Source organism: Loxodonta africana, chromosome 10, assembly GCF_030014295.1.
Source record: "Loxodonta africana isolate mLoxAfr1 chromosome 10, mLoxAfr1.hap2, whole genome shotgun sequence".
NCBI classification, from domain to species: Eukaryota; Metazoa; Chordata; class Mammalia; order Proboscidea; family Elephantidae; genus Loxodonta; species Loxodonta africana.
In genome coordinates, this window is record NC_087351.1 from 80,437,399 (window position 1) to 80,458,078 (window position 20,680).

At 40.2% G+C, this 20,680-nt stretch overlaps 1 protein-coding gene across 3 annotated transcripts in view; it reads left to right on the plus strand.

The window, feature by feature from the left end:
* RAD51B (RAD51 paralog B) overlaps positions 1-20,680 on the plus strand; it is a 717,077-nt gene that overhangs the window by 649,984 nt on the left and 46,413 nt on the right. The window contains exon 10 of one of the 3 annotated variants that reach the window (XM_023546293.2): positions 788-6,610. The exons of the other annotated variants lie outside the window; for them this stretch is intronic. Coding sequence (XP_023402061.2) covers positions 788-805 — 18 coding nt within the window. The 3' untranslated portion in view covers positions 806-6,610. Of the gene's footprint in view, positions 1-787; positions 6,611-20,680 lie in introns of those variants that run through there. 3 annotated transcript variants of the gene reach the window in all.

The following is a 20,680-nucleotide window of genomic DNA, read 5'->3' on the forward strand; positions in this document are numbered from 1 at the left end:
TTTCCTCATGGATGAGGCAGAATGACATATAAATGATATCTGTCCCTTTACTCTTTCTTGCAAATTCACTTCTCCAACATAGTAATCAATTTCATGGTTTACCTTTAAATTATTTCTGAATTGTCTGTTCTTCTCGAAAATTATTATCCAGTCCGCTAATGAAGGCTTGATCAATGTCTAATGAAATGGGAAAACTCCTGCAGTTCTCTGTTCTCTTCTGGTGCCTCCCTAAAATACACAGGTTTGGTAGATCCAATGTGGCCTCCAATCCTGCTACAGTGTGCTTGTATCAAGCTGTTTTCTCTTATTTGTCGCTATTTATACAGTATTCTTTTCAGACGTACCACCCTGTACTGACCTGCATTGGAATGCTGGGCTCTTCCTTATGACTGATCTCCATTTCCAACTTGTGACCCCATGCTGGAACTGGCCTTGCACCTTCTTCCCCCACCCCATCTTACCTAGATCTTGCTCCCAGATCCCCATGACTTGTTCTGCTAAGAGTCTGTCAATATTTGATCCCATTGACTTGAGAAGACCAGCCCTCCTCAGGAATCCACCAATAATCTCAGTTAGACTTAATCAACAGGTATTTCTACCAAAGGCTTCATTTATCTCTAGGACCCCACTACGTAGGGGTTCTCTCTACATATTATGGTTGTCCAAAGGCCAAATACTTTGAAAGAAAACACACTGAGGTAAGTTGGATGAGGACTGCCATAGGATTTGTGAAGTCTTGGTGACTTTTTTACATCCACTAAAAATCTAATATTTTTCCTCAATTTAGGAAAAGTGTACATTATAGCTACCACTCATCTGTGACGATAAGCAACATCGTGATAAATGGAGAAAATATTGAGGTTGTCAAGGATTTCATTTTACTTGGCACCACGATCACCATCCATGGAAACAGCAGTCAAGAAATCAAACAACGTATTGCATTGGACAAATCTGCTGCAAAAGACCTCTTTAAAGTGTTCAAAACAAAGATGTCACTTTGAGGACTAAGGTATGCCTGACCCAAGCCATGGTATCTTCAACTGCCTCATATGCATGCAAAAGCTGGACGATGAATAAGGAAGACCAAAGAAGAATTGATGCATTTGAATTATGATATCGATGAAGAATATTGAATATACCATAGATTGCCAGAAAAACAAACAAATCTGACTTGAAAGAAGTATAGCCAGGATACTCCTTAGAAGTGAGGATGGCAAGACTTGTCTCATGTACTTTGGACGTGTTATCGGGAGGGGCCTATCCCTGGAGAAGGACATCATACTTGGTAAAGTAGAGGGTCAGTGCAAAAGAGGAAGACCCTCAAAGAGATGAACTGACACAGTGGCTGCAACAATGGATTCAAACAAAGCAACGATCATGAGGATAGCGCAGGACTGGGCAGTGCTTCGTTCTGTTGTACATAGGGTTGCTATGAGTCAGAACCGACTCGACAGCATCTAATGACAACAACAACATACATTACGGTTTAAAATATTTGACAATAAATGTAGGAACCATAATTGTAAGAATATTCCTTTGTGTGTGTGCTCTAATCGTAGATATGGATTCTCATAACTCTCTGTTTTTATCTAAACAAGACCAATAAGTATTCTTTTTGTTGGACACCTCTCTTTCCCTCCATGCTTCCCTTCCTCAATCATTTTTTTATTTCTTCAAATCTTTACTGGGGTAGATATTGCGTGCAAAACATTGGAGATATAGTCAAATAAATCCCAGTTTCTGTACAGTCTTGTAGAAAGAGATAGACATGTAAATAAATACAAGAAGGTATCGCGGGAGCTGGGACAGAGTACAGTGTGGGCGTCAGTATTGTAATGGTCAGAACTCTCAGCAGGGAAGGGATGATCAGGGAAGCATTCAGAGGAATATGTGATGTTTGAGACAAGGTTTGAAAGGCATATCACTATTTTCCAGGAGATGAGAAGCTATATGAGCAAAGGCCCAGAGGTGGGAACTGCAAATGATCCTTCTTTAGTGTTGAGCACAGGGCATGTGAGTGTCTGTGCGGTGGGCAGGGGCAGCAGGGAAGGTGGAAACTGTAGTTAAAGACAGAACAAGGAAAGAAAGGGCAAATCAGACTGGATCCTGAAGACTCTGTAACCCCAGTGAGAGGTTCCCAGCAGGGCTGTGACATCAGATTTGTACTTTACAAGGCTCCTTTGGGCAGGAACTTGCCATAAGGGCTTGGAGGGATTTGAAATAGAATGCAAAGAAATAAGGGTTTGAACTAAGACAATGGCCCTTGAGGTGGAGAAGAAGGAAGAGATATGGGATGGTAAGGAGGCAGGATCAATAGCATTTAAGCACAGAGAGGAGGATTGGGAACTGTATGGGAAGGAGGGGTAGGTTTCTGATGTAAGCAAATGAGTAGATGAGGTATCGCTCGCTGAAATGGGCTAGTACAGGAGAAAGAATGGGCCTGCATGGGAGACAATAGCTGACCCTGCTGGGAACATGCTTAGTCCCCTGTTACATGACAGTGTGGCTGCTTCCACTCTTTAGCCCAGACCTCAGTGACTGCCCTCAGTGTTAGCTTGGAGATCAGAAGGTATTTCTTATAATTGCATAGAATCTTAAGTCAAATTTTTTTCTTCCTCTTTCCTCATCCACTACTTCCAGCCCATTATTCCCTTCTTCTCCACCCTCAATGCTACTTCCTTCTTTTAGAACTTTGGCTTCTATAAAGGGACAATGATCATCAGGATATGTGAAAAATGAAAAGTTGAGGATGCCCAATGGGGAAAGGTACATATAGGACTTTAATATTTGTAGTAAAGTTCCTAGGCTCAGAAAGGAGAGGGCCCTATGGATAGTTGTGCCTCCATTTCCAGCATATTCTGGAAATCTTGAAGTCCAGGAGTGTGGCATCAGTAACTGTTTTGGACAACTACCAGTTTAGGCTTCAAGGCTTTCTAAAAGATCCCCGTCTATGAGCTGGGGATTGGAAATTCATGCCTTAGTGGGTCGTGCCAGTCATTGCTTGTTTGCTCTCATTTCCATTCCCTGCCTTTCCCCTGTTCTGCTCAGTCTGCAGGGAGCTGACTCTTACAGGCTTTCTTTCCATGCTTCTGAGCCATAGGCCCTGGAGGGGGTTGAAGGGTAGAAGTATAGAAGAAGTCATGCGTTTCTGCCCTCGCCCTCTGCTTCCACTGGTGTCTCAGGTAGTGATACTAGTTCCTCCTCCGTGATCCCTTTGTGGTCTCAGCTCCAGTTGGGTACCTCATCCTCTTCCATTGTCCCTTCACCCCTAGGGATGGTGGTGACTTCTTACTGTTGCTCATCTCTGGGTTGCCTCTCTATTTTTCTCTCAGCTCTTCTAACACATTTGTAACTAATTCCCAGCAAAACATTAAATTCTCTTTCTTGAACTACTTGGGGCAAGTCTTATTTTTCTGATGGATCTTGACCAATATGGGTCTACCTAAGCTCTCTGCTTGGCACATGGTTAATATAAGACCCCAAATCTGTTATCCATTACCCCTGTTTCCCAAAGGGCTCCTCTGTCCATCATGGTTCTCCAGCCCTGAAAGTTGGGCTCCTGGGCTGGGCTGTCTTGTAGGGCAAACATTTTGTGCAGTGCTTCCTGAATGGCATGAGAAAAGGAGCTCTCTTGGCCCAGTCTCCTTCCTGTGGGATTTTCCAAAACTTTCCAGATGTATCTAAGCTCAGAAAACATTTTAATGGCTGGAAATAATGCCTCGTGGGGGTTAGGGGTTTGAAACCAACAGAAACTCCTCTGAAAAGAGACGTGTTGAAATGTTGCAGGACTGTATATATGCGCATAACCTCTGCCCCTCCCTTGTTGAAAGCATGGCAGGCTCCCATCCTTTAATGGGTTTGCTTCATAAGAAAGGAGTTGGCATTTTCTGAACGCACTGATGACATGGAGCAGAGGGACGGCTCCAAAAGCCAGAATTCTCTCTTAGATGGTTAAGTGGCTAGCAAAGTGTTTGGATGCTATTTCAGATTCAACCTCAGCTTCTGCAAGAAGCATTCTATAACCTCTTCCTTAGGCCTTATTTGGCCAATAGTAATGATTGTAAGATTGGCCTAAATCATAATAAATCTTTTGTAAAGGGACTGTTACCAATTTAATGAATTGGAGTGTTCTGAGATTCTTGCTTGGGTAGGCATCACCCAACTGCAGAATACATTACTGATTTTCTCCCAACAGCCCATGGCTTTTACTTTGCCATGTTGCTCACATTTCCCAGCAACTTTCAGAAGGGACTGTGTTGAAGGATGAAGATTAATTGTTGTCTTGATGAAAGCATTCATCAAAGAAAAGTAGAAGTGGAGGAGCTGTACTTGTGTGCTTTCTCATATCCTTCAGCATTGGACCAAGAAGTAAAAAATAATGATTATTTCTAGTCTGTGGCAAGACCTCCAGAAATTGCTAAGAGACTATTACATGCTCCATCACTACAGGGAACAGCTGAGACTCTATCCTTTTGAGAACAACTCTGAATCCACTCTCATATTTGGGCTGTGTCTAGGAAGCCCCCAAATTCTTTAACACAGTAACCACTAACCAGGATACTTATGTGGTTATTTGATGACGCACAGAACTTTATAGACCTTGAGGTCAAGTATATGTTTTATATTAGAAGAGTAGGATTTTAATGAAAAGGAAGCAGGTGGTACGTACCAATGTAACCATAGTTTCTGGTTGTCTCTGAAATGTCCAGCACTATATGACATTGTTCATTCTTTCTTCTGACAAAGTTTCTTTCATTAGCCTACAGGGACCCTTTGGGAATGAATTGTGGAAGGAAATAACACAGGAGGACTTTTGCATTTGAGTGCATCAGAAAGCAAGGATGATGTTCATGTAGAAATTGTGAATGGGTGTATATTTGCTTGTGTCTGTTGCACCAAACACAAACAAAATATATTTTTAAAAAAGCAAGGGTGATGTTTTTATCCTTTCAGGGACAGATTAATCCATGGATTCTGGTGTATAATATACACTCACAAACCCACTGTCTTTACCTCAAAGAACCTAGAAGTTTCTCTGTTATGAAAAAGCTAACGATATTTTAGAATTAAATTCTAGCTCTGTCTATAATTAGATATGTGATCTTGGGGAAATGACTCTGAATTCATAGGTCCTCTTTTATAACATGGTTTAATGATCTAGAAGTTGATTGTATTTTCTGATTCTATGAAGAAGCAATGCTATGCTATACCTCATTTACTATTTTGTACAATGAGAATATTCTTCACTATTTATGGTAGGGTTTGCTACATTGTTTATTTGTTCTAAGCTATAGCATAAAACCCTAGCACTCTGCTCAGTCATTTATTTGACTCATGGTTTCTTCTTATAATGTTTCTCGAAGGGCTAGTCAGAGGAATACCTCTTGGAATCTACCTACAGATTTTGTTAAAAATTCAGATTTTTGAGACGGAGATGGAGACAAATGTAGAACAAAATTCTAACTCACAAGAAAAGACCAGACTTTCTGGTCTGATAGACACTGGAGAAACCCCAAGCATATAGCCCCCAGACACCCTTTTAACTCAGTAGTGAAGTCACTCCTGAGGTTCATACTTCAGCCAAAGATTAGACAGGCCCATAAAACAAAATGAGACTAAATGGCCACACCACCCCGGGAGCAAGGACAAGAAGGCAGGAGGGGACAGGAAAGCTGGTAACAAGGAACCCAAGGTCAAGAAGGGGAGAGTGTTGTCATGTCTTGGGGTTGGCAACCAATGTTACAAAATAATATGTGTTTAATTGTTTAACGAGAAACTAAATTGCTCTGTAAACCTTCATCTAAGGTACAATTAAAAGAAATTAAAAAAAAAAAACTCAGGTTCTTGGGCCTTCCCAAACAAAATCAGCAGCTCTGGGGTGGGCCTAGAAACCTGCACTTTTACACCTTTCCTGGTGATTCTCAGGTGCACTAAAGTCCGAGACCCACCGCCAACTAATAGTAGATAGTGTATGCTGCATTGTGAATTACTTGAATTCTCTTTACACTTTGCATCTGGTCTGCAGGATCTTAGTCCCAAGCCTACTGTTTACTGAATGATTTGGTCATGCTCTTCCATCTCTCTAAGACTGTTTCCTTATTTGTAAAATATGGGAGCTGGAGTCCATGAAAATGACTCTCTACTGACCTGTAAGAGTTTCTGAACATACTTAACGACTCATTTCTTGAGCACCTACTATGTGTTGGGCATTGTGCTACTTTTGCATATGTTTCATTTATTCTTTACAGTAACCTATAATGTAAATATTATTTATAATATCAGTACTATTATTGTTATTATTAGTATTCACACTTGGCATTTAAGAAACTGAGGCTTAGAAAGGTTAGGTAACTCATCCAAATCTACTTGGTTAATAAGCACAGCTGCAACAGAGTGAGATTGAACTGGGGTTGTAAGTACGTAAAGAATTGCCCGGGTTCCTGTTCCCCTAAAACTTCTAAAAGCCTGGGGCTCATCCAGTGTGTCGCCCATTCACTTTGTGTTCCACTCTCCTAGCAAAGGAGCCTGGTTTTGGTTTCTTTAGATGTTTACTTGGCTTCTTGCTTAAGCATTTGCCTCTCCTACTCAATAACAGTGAAAGGACCACCCCCCCCCCAAAAAAAAAAAATCCCAGGCTGGAAACATTTTGTTTCCTACAAAAAGAATATTTTGCAGCCAGCTCTGTGGTCAGAAGTATTTTTCCTGTGGTCTAGGGATGGGTTGGATCCCATCTCTTCTTGGCCAGTGTTTGAGAACTTAGCCCGTGGCTTCCCATCGAGTCAGCACACAGCATGTGTTTTTTTTAACGGGTGTCTAGTGATGGTGAGTATGTGCACAAGTGGACAACTAGGTCTGTTTGGGTGTATAAGAGTGTGTGCGTGTGCCTGTAGCTCTTTCAGGGCAGAGAGAATCTTAAAGTGGTTTTCCACATGCTGTACATATCAACATAGCTTTTAAGTTTTCATCACTCACACAACAACCAAACAAATTCGGATGCAGACAAAAAGAGAGGAGAATGATATGTGAGCCTTATGTGAATTTGCAAGTAATCAAAAAGCCAAGGGAATCTGAGATTTTGACCTGTCACATTTCTTTCAATTCTCAAATGTTCAAAACCAAGACATGGGGTTAGTTTTATTAGATGGAAGGGTGGTCTGATGCTAATGCAGAAGATGGAATTCTGAGGTCCGCCTCCAGGTTGGCCAGTGGCAACTGTCAGGTCACTGACATTTTCCCAGCCTTTGATAAGTCACTTCTTCTCAAGGATAGCATTTCCCTTTCTGAAAACATAAATTTGTAAAAAAAAAAAAAAAGGAAGAAAAGAAAGAAATGCTTTATACTTCAAAGAGTAAAAACTCTTCTGGTAAGAGATGAATTTGAGCATTCAAACAGAATTCAAATATAAGAAATGTTACCAGCGCAAAGTAACTTCTCTTTACTAAAAATTTAATATTTACTCATAAATTAGACATTTCCAGTAAGACTTTGCAGGTTGTAGTATTGCCTAGAACTTTCCAGACTTGCTTCATTTGCTCATGCTGTATTCCTTGCCAAGAATGCCCTTCATCTGAAGAAATTCTACTTTTCCTACATGGCCTGGCCTTGATGATACCATTTCTTTAAATTTTTCTCAACTGTCATGAAGAGTGTCTCTCCCTGTGTTCCCATTACACGTGGTTTTAAGTACAGTTACCTGCTGCCTGCCTCTCTGCTGTGCTAGGTAAAAACTAGGAGCTCAACTAAATTAGAAAAAAAAAAAAAAAAATTAGAAGGTGGGGCTAATTCACCTCTAAAAGCCCCAACGCATTACCTGGCACAGAGCAAGTGACCAACATGTATTCAATTGGCTTAAATGAGATAAAATTCTCTAAATATGACAAGTTATTATTTGTAACTTCAGAATTCTCTTGTGTGATACGTTCTATGTAACTTTCCATTTAAGGACATTTTTAGAACTCAAAGCACCATGGCTTCCAGGGAGAAAAGTTTTAGTCACTGGATTTGGGGTCACCATTTGAAAGGAAAGCAAATTCCAGAGGAAAGAGTTGTGAATTCTCTTGTTTCTTCATTTTAGGGTCAAAAGGTGTTAGGGAAGATTTGAAAAGCTATTGGAATAGAAATTAAACCTTGAAGAAAGCTTCATTTTCAAAGGGCAGGGACTGAGCTAGATAATAGACTCTATTTCCAGAGAGTGAGCATTGAGGCATTAGCTGTGGGGCTGCACCCACCCTGGGATGCAGAAACTGGCCCATTCAAGTCTGCCCTGTGGAAAAGAATGGCCACAAACAGATCAGGGATCACCAGGGGGAAAGCTGACATTTGTTCCATGTGGTCAACCAAGGCAGTGGAACTGTTCTCACAGTAAGGGTCGAGATGGGGTGGCGGTAGTGGTGGTGATTTTAGTAAACCAGTTTTCCGATGACGAAGATGTTTCTGTTTTTACCCATTAACAATGAGACAACAACCCAAATAACAGATCCCTCAGTATGTGAAAATGCCAAGGCTAAATGAACTAGTGGAACTTTGTGGCTTTGGCTCTTGGCTTACAGGCGTATCTATGCATTAGGGCCATGGCTTGGCAGTAGACAGAGCAGCTATGTGGGTCCTCGGGGAGCTCTCTGGCTCTGTGGCTTTCTTTGATATGCAATTGAACTTTGGCAAAATTGTTTCTCTCCAGACTCTGTTATGAGGTCCAGAGGTAGACAGAGACCCTCATTATGCAGCCCAAAAAAAAAAAAAAACAACACCAAACTAGAATTACAGGATGTCTTCCCACGTTCACACTTGGCTTGCAGCATAAAGGGCTGGCCCACAAGGCTTACAACAAAGGGACAAATTAGGAGAAAAGACAACTGAATTCTCTTCCCAGGTTCACATAGCTCTGAATCTGTAAGCCTAGCCAAATCTCTTAAACTTTCCTTCCCTCAAAAGGAAAAGATCTCTTAATTGCTAAAGGACCAGTAAGATCACTAACATAAGGATTTCCAGTGCAGAAGCATTTAATAATATTAGTAACAACAGTAACAACTAACATTTATCAAGTACTTAACCATTTATCAGGCACTAAAGTAGCTGTCCCTGGTTGACTCAAATGGTTAAATGCTCGGCTGCTAACTGAAAAGCTGGCGGTTCAGATACACCCAGAGTTGCCTCAGAAGAATGACCTGGTGATCTGGTTCCGAACGGTCAAAGCCATGAAAACCCTATGCAGCAATTCTACTCTGAAGTACATGGGGTGGTCATGAGTCAGAACTGACTTACTATTATCCATTTTAAAGATGAGGAGACTAAGGCACAAAGAGGTTAAATAATTGTTAGTTGTTTTTCTTAGTTATTATTCCCAACTTAAGGTACAACCCTGCAGATATATCCTAAAATCCACTGGCTTTTCTGAATCCCGACCTCCTTCAACTTATAACACTGAGCCATAGGTAATAAAATAATTGAAATTACCCCCAAAAAACCCATTGCTGTCGAGTCAATTCCAACTCATAGTGACCCTATAGGTCAGAGTAGAACTGCCCCATAGAGTTTTCAAGGAGTGCCTAGTGGATTCGAACTGCTGACCTTTTGGTTAGCAGATGTAGCTGTTAACCACTATGCCACTTAGCGTTCTTAATTGCTGACCCACCTTATATTGTAGCTAGGAATTGGCTATTTTCAAGTCATATCATTCTAATTGAAAGTTATGAACAGTTGTATAAAAATAGAAAGTGATTAATTTGGTGAACAAGTGGGATCGTCCATCCTGCGGAACTTGTACAATAAAGAGAGAGGAGACAAATGTGGTCTGCTGCTGAGAAGGGTTTAAGGAATTAGAGACAGGGATTCTGTTCAAGTGCCAAGATCAAGCCAATGGACTCCAGAGAGGCTGAAAAATGAGGCTATATTGGCATGGTTTGACATCTTTAAGTTATGGCTATGCACCTTCTTTCCTGCTCATTTCCATTATAGACTGGCCCAGGGAATGCTGATAACAGCATTAACAGCTGCCATTTTTGTCCCAGGCACATGATAAAAGCTATACAAACATTATCTTCACAACACACTGTGAGGTGGGTTTTTACAATAACACTATGAAGTGAGTATTATTATGCTGATTTTACAGATGAAGAAATAGGGTCAAAGAGATTAAGAAATGTTCTGAAGTTTAAACAACCAGTAAATATGGAAAAGGGATTCAAACTCAGGTCTATTTGACTCTCAAGTGACTATTAGCCACTACGTTGTCTTGCTTCATAAACAGTGTGGTAAACATCTGGTGTTTTTCCTTCCCCTTAATCTCTGAACCCTTCTTTTACTACCTACACCCTGATTTTCCTGAAAAGACACACCCCTCTTCAATTTTCAGCCTATGTTGTCTAGGTAGGACTGACTGTGCCCACTGGCTCCAGGCCTGACCAAAAGGAGGATCACATACCCTTGCTGCAGAGATTTGTTTCTAGATCATTTCAAAGGGCAGCTTTAGAGGTGGAGCCAAGATGGCAGAGTAGTCAGATGCTTCCGGTGATCCCTGTTACCACAAAGACCTAAAAAAACAAGTGAAATGATTATATATATGACAAGCTAGGAGCCCTGAACATCAAAGGCAAAGTCAGAAAGTGGACTGAGTGGCGGAGAGAGAGAGAGATAGGTCAGAAGCGGTGAGGAGTTGCGGACCTGACTCGGCAGGAGCCCTCAGGCACCATTCCCTGGAGCAACTGTGGTGGGGCTGGCAGTAGCGTTCCAGATGCGGTTTCCTCAGGGAGAGACAGTGAGCCGCACAGCCTAACTCACACCTCTAGAACCAGAGAAGAACAGCACTCTCAGCAAAAGCTAAGTACTTGCATTTATTTTACCATGCCCCCTGCCCCCAGGCCAGCTTCAGAGGCTGTCGATTTCCCCGGCCTAAGATAAGTTCTGCTGTGTGCTCTGAGCAATTCTCCTGGCCTTGGAGAAGGAATAAATTCACAACTGGGGGGAAAGATAATCTGCCAGCTCCACTAAGCTGGGGAGCTCAGGAAAGAAGCGGCTCCTGTCCAGGCACAAATGGTCCATGGACTTTGAATACCTTTCACCCCTGCGTAGACCTGTGTGGGCCCATTTCAGGAGAATATGCCCTTGTTGGCAGACTGCAACTGTTTCAGCTGTGTGGTGGACAGGTGGGTGTTTGATGTTTGACATTGCTTTGCCTATTAAAAAGGGTCCTCACCTACTCACATCGGGAACCTAAGGACTGGTGACTCTACCCATGTCACCTAGCCACCCATGACAGAGGTCCAAGGATAAGTGCTGCCTCCCAGTCCTTACAACCAAAAGCATTGGGTGCCCATGGTCGGGCTGCAGAACCCACCAACCTGTGCACTCTAGGGAAACAGGGATGCGCTTTCCTCACAGACACTTGAGCGACAGTTGTCAGCCCCCTGCCTTGTTCAGAGTGTGACCCTCTGCTGCAACCAGATGCCTGTACATACACCAATCACCCCTGCCCCTCTAATACTGTAGGACAGAGCCCATACCACACACTTAATGACCAGCCACCTGGACACCTGAGCTGAATCCATTCAAGAAAAGTGAATGGGTGCCTAGGCTCATCTACCTGCTAACAGCTCCAGCCATCTGGTGACAGGACGTTAGAGCTTCAAAGGCAAAAATAATCAAGCTAGCTCACTCAAGCAGTCTATTTGGGCATATTAAAACAGAACAAAGCAAGAAGCTAGGATATAGTAAGCAAACATAAAATAGACTAATACAATAACTTATAGATAGCTTGAAGACAACAGTCAATATCAAATCACATAAAGAAGCAGACCATGATCTCTTCAATAAGCTCTCAAAACAAAGAATCAAGGAATCTTCTGGATGAAGGTGTCTTCCTGAAATTACCAGATGCAGAATACAAAAGATTAATATACAGAACCCTTCGAGACATCAGAAACGAGATTGGGCAAAACACAGAACAAGCCAAGGAACACACAGATAAAGCAGCTGAAAAATTTAAAAAGGTTATTCAAGAACATAATGAAAAATTTAATAAGGTGCAAGAATCCACAGAGAGACAACAATCAGAAATTCAGAAGAGTAACAATAAAATTATAGAATTAGACAACTCAATAGAAAGTCAGAGGAGCAGAATTGAGGAGGCAGAAGGCAGAATTAGTGAGATTAAAGATAAAACATTTGGCACCAATATATTCGAAGACAAATCAGATAAAAGAATTTTAAAAAATGAAAAAACCCTAAGCATCATGTGGGACTCTATCAAGAGAAATAACCTATGAGTGATTGGAGTACCAGAACAGGGAGGGATAACAGAAAATAGAGAGTTGTTGGAGATCTCTTGCAGAAAACTTCCCCGATATCGTGAAAGATGACAAGATATCTATCCAAGATGCTCATCAAACTCTACATAAGGTAGATCTCAAAAGAAAGTCACCAAGACATATTATAATCAAACTTGCCAAAACCAAAGACCAAAAAAACACCCAGTGCCATCGAGATAGAGAATTTTAAGAGTGGTACTATTAGAGATAAACGAAAACTCATCTACAAAGTAGAGTCAATAAGAATAATCTTGGACTACACAGCAGAAACCATGCACGCAAAAAGGCAATGGGATAACTTATATAAAGCATTAGCAGAAACCATGCACGCAAAAAGGCAATGGGATAACTTATATAAAGCATTGAAGGAAAAACATTGCCAGCCAAGAATCATATATCCAGCAAAACTGTCTCTCAAATATGAAGGTGAAATTAGGACATTTCCAGATAAACAGAAGTTTAGGGAATTTGTAAAAACCAAACCAAAACTAAAAGAAACACTAAAGGGAGTTCTCTGGTTAGAAAATCAGTAATATCAGATATCAACCCAAGACTAGAACACAAGTCAGAGCAACCAGATGTCAACCCAGAGAGGGAAATCACAAAAATAAATCAAGATTTAAAAAATGGTCAGAAAAGGGAAACAGCAATATCATTATGTAAAAGAAGGCAACATTAAAACAATAAAGAGGGGCTAATGTAGTGATACATCTTTCATATGGAGAGGAAGTCAAGGTGATATAAAGAAATAAAAGTTAGGTTTAAGCTTAGAAAAATTGGGGTAAATATTAAGGTAACCACAATGGAGACTAACAATCCTACTCATTAAATAAAGTACAAGAAAAAAATAAGCACTTAGCAAAAACAAGATCAACAACAACAAATAATAAGAAATGACAATATGTAAAGATAAACTACTCAGCACCAAAGATCAAGTGGGAAAAAGAAACTGTCAACAACACCAAAAAAGACATCAAAATGACAGCACTAAACTCATACCTATCCATAATTACCCTGAATGTAAATGGACTAAATGCACCAATAAAGAGACAGAGAGTGGCAGAATGGATTTAAAAAATTCTGCCTACAAGAGACAAACTTTAGAATTAGAGACACAAACAAACTAAAACTCAAAGGATGGAAAAAAATATATCAAGCAAACAATAATCAAAAAAGAGCAGGAGTGTCAATAAAAATAGACTTTAAAGTTAAATCTGTCATAAGGGATAAGGAAGGACACCACATAATGATTAAAGGGACAATACACCAAGAAGAAATAACCATATTAAATACTTATGCACCCAATGACAGGGCTGCAAGATACATAAAACAAGCTCTATCAGTATTGAAAAGTGAGATAGACAGCTCCGCAATAATAGTAGGAGACTTCAACACACTACTTTCGGTGAAGGACTGGACATCCAGAAAGAAGCTCGATAAAGACACAGAAGATCTAAATGCCACAATCAACCAACTTGACCTCTTACACATACACAGAACACTCCATCCAACAGCAACCAACTATACTTTCTTTTCTAGTGCACATGGAACATTCTCTAGAATAGACCACATATTAGGTCATAAAGCAAGCCTTAGCGGAATCCAAAACATTGAAATATTACAAAGCATCTTCTCTGATCATAAGGCCATAAAAGTGGAAATCAATAACAGGAAAAGCAGGGAAAAGAAATCAAACACTTGGAAACTGAATAATACCCAGTTCAAAAAAGACTGGATTATAGAAGACATTAAGGAGGGGATAAAGAAACTCAGAGAATCAATGAGAATGAAAACACTTCCTATCAGAACCTTTGGGACACAGCAGAAGCAGTGCTCAGAGGCCAATTTATATCAATAAATGCACACATCCAAAAAGAAGAAAGGGCCAAAATCAAAGAATTATCCCTACAACTTGAACAAATAGAAAGAGAGCAACAAAAGAAACCCACAGGCACCAGAAGAAAACAAATAATAAAAATTAGAGCTGAACTCAATGAAATAGAAAACAGAAAAACAAGTGAAAGAATCAACAAGACCTAAAGCTGGCTCTTTGAAAAAAATCAATAAAATTGATAAACCACTGGCCAAACTGACAAAAGAAAAACAGAAGAGGAAGCAAATAACCTGAATAAGAAATGAGATGGGTGATATTACAAAAGACCCAGCTGAAATTAAAAGAATCATATCAGATTACTATGAAAAACTGTACTCAAACAAATTTGAAAACTTAGAAGAAATGGATGAATTCCTAGAAACACACTACCCACCTAAACTAACACAAACAGAGGTAGAACAACTAAATAGACCCATAACAAAAGAAGAGATTGAAAAGGTAATTTAAAAACTCCCAACAAAAAAAATCCCTGGCTCTGACAGCTTCACTGCAGAGTTCTACCAAACTTTCAGAGAAGAGTTAACACCACTACTACTAAAGGTATTTCAGAGCATAGAAAAGGACAGAATACTTCCAAACTCATTCTATGAAGCCACCATATCCCTGATACCAAAACCAGGTAAAGACACCACAAAAAAAGAAAATTATGGACCTATATCCCTCATGAATGTAGATGCAAAAATTCTAGCCAATAGAATTCAACAACATATCAAAAAAATAATTCACCATGACCAAGTGGAATTCATACCAGGTATGCAGGGATGGTTCAACATTGGAAAAACAATTAATGTAATCCACCACATAAATAAAACAAGAGACAAGAATCACATGATTTTATCAATTGATGCAGAAAAGGCATTTGACAAAGTTCAACACCCATTCATGATAAAAACTCTCAGCAAAATAGGAATAGAAGGAAAATTCCTCAACATAATAAAGGGCATTTATACAAAGCTAATAGCCACCATCACCGTAAATGGAGAGAGCCTGAAAGCATTCCCACTGAGGTTGGGAACCAGACAAGGATGCCCTTTATCACCGCTCTTACTCAACATTGTGCTGGAGGTCCTAGCCAGAGCAATTGGGCTAGATAAAGAAATAAAGGGCATCCAGATTGGCAAGGAAGAAGTAAAAGTATCTCTATGTGCAGATGCCATGATCTTATACACAGAAAACCCTAAGGAATCCTCCAGAAAACTGCTGAAACTAATAGAAGAGTTCAGCAGAGTACTGGGATACAAGATAAACATACAAAAATCAGTTGGATTCCTCTACACCAACAAAAAGAACATCAAAGAGGAAATCTCCAAATGAATGCCATTTACAGTAGCCCCCAAGAAGATAACATACTTAGGAATAAATCTTACCAGAAATGTAAAAGACTTATACAAAAAAACTACAGTACACTTCTGCAAGAAACCAAAAGAGACTTACATAAGTGGAAAAACATACCTTGCTCGTGGATAGGAAGACAACATTATAAAAATGTCTTTTCTACCAAAAGCGACCTATACATTTAATGCAATTCCAATCCAAAGCCCAACAACATTCTTTAATGAGATGGAGAAACAAATGACCAACTTCATACGGAAAAGAAAGGGACCCCAGATAAATAATGCATTACTGAAAAAGAAGAACAAAGTGGGAGGCCTTACTTTACCTGATTTCAGAACCTATTATACCGCCACAGTAGTCAAAACAGCCTGGTACTGGTACAACAACAGATACATGGACCAATGGAACAGAATTGACAATCCAGACATAAATCCATCCACATATGAGCAGTTGATATTTGACAAAGACCCCAAAACAGTTAAATGGGGAAAAGACAGTCTTTTTAACAAATGGTGCTGGCATAACTGAATATCCATCTGCAAAAAAATGAAACGAGACCCATACCTCACTCCATGCACAAGCACTAACTCAAAATGGATCAATGACCTAAATATAAAATCTAAAACGATAAAGATCTTGGAAAAAAAATAGGGACAATGTTAGGAGTCCTAATACATGGCGTAAACAGTATACAAAACATTTTTAAGAATGTAGAAGAAAAACTGGATAACTGAGAGCTCCTAAAAATCAAACACCTATGCTCACCCAAAGACTTCACCAAAAGAGTAAAAAGACTACCTACAGACTGGGAAAAAGTGTTTAGCTATGACATTTCCAATCAGAACCTGATCTCTAAAATCTACATGATACTGCAAAAACTCAACTACAAAAAGACAAATAACCCAATTATAAAATTGGCAAAAGATATAAATAGACACTTCACTAAAGAAGACATTCAGGTAGCTAACAGATACATAAGGAAATATTCACAGTCATTAGCCATTAGAGAAATGCAAATCAGAACCACAGTGAGTTTCTGTCTCACTCCAACAGGGCTGGCATTAATCCAAAAAACACAAAACAATAAATGTTGGAGAGGTTGTGGAGAGACTGGAACACTTATACACTGCTGGTGGGAATGTAAAATGGTACAGCCACTTTGGAAATCGACTTGATGCTTCCTTAAAAAGCTAGAAATAGAACTACCATACTATCCAGCAATCTCACTCCTTTGAATATATCCTAGAGAAATAAGAGCCTTTACATGAACAGATATATGCACACCCACGTTCATTGCAGCACTGTTTAGAATAGCAAAAAGATGGAAGCAGCCAAGGTGCCCATCAACAGATGACTGGATAAATTATGGTATATTCACACAATGGAATACTACACATTGATAAAGAACAATGATGAATCCGTGAAACATTTCATAACACGGAGGAACCTGGAAGGCATTATGCTGAGTGAAATTAGTCAGTTGCAAAAGGACAAATATTATATAAGACCACTATTTTAACAACTCAAGAAATAGTTTAAACAGAGAAGAAAATATTCTTTGATGGTTACGAGAGGGGGGAGGGAAGGAGGAAGAGGGGTATTCACTAATTAGGTAGTAGACAAGAGCTATTTTAGGTGAAGGGAAAGACAACACACAATACAGGAGAGGTCAGCACAACTGGACTAGACCAAAAGCAAAGAAGTTTCCTGAATAAACCGAATGCTTTGAAGGCCAGCGTAGCAGGGGCAGGGGTTTGGGGACCATGGTTTCAGAGACATCCAGGTCATTGGCATAATAAAATCTATTAAAAAAACATGCTGCATCCCACTTTGGAGAGTGGTGTCTGGGGTCTTAAACGGTAGCAAGCAGCCATCTAAGATGTATCAGTTGGTCTCAACCTACCTGGAGTGAAGGAGAATGAAGAACATCAAAGACACAAGGTAATTATGAGTCCAAGAGACAGAAAGGGCCACATAAATCAGTGACTACATCAGCCTGAGACCAGAAGAACTAGATGGCGCCCGGCTACAACCGATGACAGCCCTGACAGGGAACACGACAGAGAATTCCTAAAGGAGCAGAACAGTGGGATGCAGACCTCAAATCTCCTAAGAAGACCATACTTAATGGTCTGACAGAGACTAGAAGGACCCTGGAGGTCATGGTTCCCAGACCTTCTGTTAGCCCAAGACAGGAACCATTCCCAAAACCAACTCCTAAGACAGGGATTGGACTGGACTGTAAGATAGAAAATGGTACTGGTGAGGGCTGAGCTTCTTGGCTCAAGTAGACACATGAGACTATGTGGGCAGCTCCCGACTGGAGGGGAGATGAGAAGGCAGAGGGGGTCAGAAGTTGGCTACATGGACACGGAAATAGAGGATGGAGAGAAGGAATGTACTGTCTTATTAGGGGGAGAGCAACTAGGAGTATATAGCAAAGTGTATATAAATTTTTGTATGAGAGACTGACTTGATTTGTAAACTTTCACTTAAAGGACAATAAAAAATTTTTTAAAAGGCCAGTTCTAGAATACAAAGTAAAGAATTATGATGACATGTGCAAAGACCTGGAGATAGAAAACCAAAAGGGAAGAACGTGCTCAGAATTTCTCAAGCTGAGAGAACTGAAGAGAAAATTCAAGCCTCGAATTGCAGCACTAAAGAATTCTACGGGGAAAATATTAAACGACGCAGGAAGCATCAAAAGAAGATGGAAGGAATACACAGAGTCACAATACCAAAGATAATTGGTTGATGTTCAGCCATTTCAAGAGGTAACATATGATCAGAAACTGATGGTACTGAAGGAAGAAGTCCAAGCTCCACTGAAGGCACTGGCAAAAAACAAGACTCCAGGAATGGACAGAATACCAATTGAGATGTTTCAACTATTGGATGCAGCGATGCAAGTACTCATTTATCTATGCCAGGAAATTTGGAAGACAGCTGCCTGGCTAACTGGCTGGAAGAGATCCATATTTATGCCTATTCGCAAGAAAGGTGATCCAACCAAATGTGGAAATTATTGAACAATATCATTAATATCACGTGCAAGCAAAATTTTGCTGAAGATCATTCAAAAGCGGCTGCAGCAGTATATTGACAGGGAACTGCCAGAAATTTAAGCCAGATTTAGAAGAGGACATGGAACCAGGGTTATCATTGCTGATGTCAGATGGATCCTGGCTGAAAGTAGAGAATACCGGAAGGATGTCTACCTGTGTTGTATGGACTATGCAAAGGCATTCGACTGTGTGGATCATAACAAATTATGGATAACACTGCAGAAAATGGGAATTCCAGAACACTTCACTGTGCTCGTGAGGAATCTGTACATGGATTAAGAGGCAGCCATCTGAATAGAACAAGGGAATACTGCGTGATTTAAAGTCAGGAAAGGTATGCGTCAGGGTTGTATCCTTTCATAATACCTATTCAATCTGTATGCTGAGGAAATAGTCCAAGAAGCTATACTATATGAAGAACAGAGCATCGGGATTGGAGGAAGACTCATTAACAACCTGCGTTATGCAGATGACCCAACCTTGCTTGCTGAAAGTGAGGAGGACTTGGAGCACTTACTGATGAAGATCAAAGACCACAGCCTTCAGTATTGATTACACCTCAACATAAAGAAAACAAAAACCCTCACAACTGGACCAATGAGCAACATCATGAAAAACAGAGAAGAGATTGAGGTTGTCAAGGATTTCATTTTACTTGGATCTACAGTCAACGTTCATGGAAGCAGCAGTCAAGAAATCAAAAGACAACGCATTGGGCAAATATGCTGCAAAAGACTTCTTTCAAGTGTTGAAAAGCAACAACGTTCATGGAAGCAGCAGTCAAGAAATCAAAAGACACCGCATTGGGCAAATATGCTGCAAAAGACTTCTTTCAAGTGTTGAAAAGCAAAGATGTCACCTTAAAGACTAAGGTGGGCCTGACCGATGCCACAGTGTTTTCAATTGCCTCCTAAGCATGCGAAAGTTGGACAATGAATAAGGAAGACTGAAAAGAATGGACGCCTTTGAACTGTGGTATTGGTGAAGAATATTGAATATACCACAGACTACCAAAAGTATGAACAAGTCTGTCTTGGAAGAAGTGCAGCCAGAACGCTCCTTAGTAGCAAGGATGGTGAGACCATGTCTCACGTGCTTTGGACATATTATCAGGAAGAACCAGTCCCTGGAGAAGGATATCATGCTTGGTAAAGTAGAGGGTCAGCGAAAAAGAGGAAGACCCTCAAGGAGATGGATTGACACAGTGGCTGCAACAATGGGCTCAAGCATAACAACAATTGTGAGGATGGCGCAGGACCGGGCAGTGTTTCGTGCTGTTGTGCATAGGGTTACTATGAGTCGGAACCAACTTGGCAGCACCTAACAAGAACAAAAGATCATTCCACGCCTTTGCTTCTCTTCCTCCATATACGTTTGCTCTTCCCCTTCCCTGTTTCCTTTTGGCTTTTTCATTATTCGCCTCCACCACAATAGAGGAAAAAATGTATGAAAGTTACATTAACCAACTTTTCTGATTTATATATCTCTTTGAAAAGGTTCAGATAAAGAGTAAGTTAAAAAAAATAAATAATGACTTGAAAGCAATTAAAAAACCATTTTGGGGTTTTAGTTCGCCATTCTATTCACCGCATCTTTGCCACATATTAAAGCTTAATGAAAGTTCTTGATGTCATTTCTTCCACTACAAAAATACAGCCTCTCCTGGGTTAATCTTATTTAATCATTAATGATGGGTTGTAAAATATTCTTTCCAGTTCAGAAGTGGCATTAAATAGTGTGAGCTGAAATTGTAATCATTTTGGAAATGTGATCACTTAGCAAGCCGGCATTTACTAAACATCTACTATATGCTGTGTTAGATTCTGGAAAAAGCAAAGGTGAATAAAACATAATTTTCAACATCTATCTGGATAACCAAAACCAAATCTGTTGCCGACGAGTCAATTCCAACTCATAGCGACCCTATAGGACAGAGTAGAACTGCCCCATAGGGTTTCCAAGGCTGTAATCTTTATGAAAGCAGACTGCCACATCTTTTTCCTGCAAAGTGGCTGGCGGGTTCAAACCAACAACCTTTCTGTTAGGAGCTGAGCATTAACCACTGTACTGCAGTGACGCAG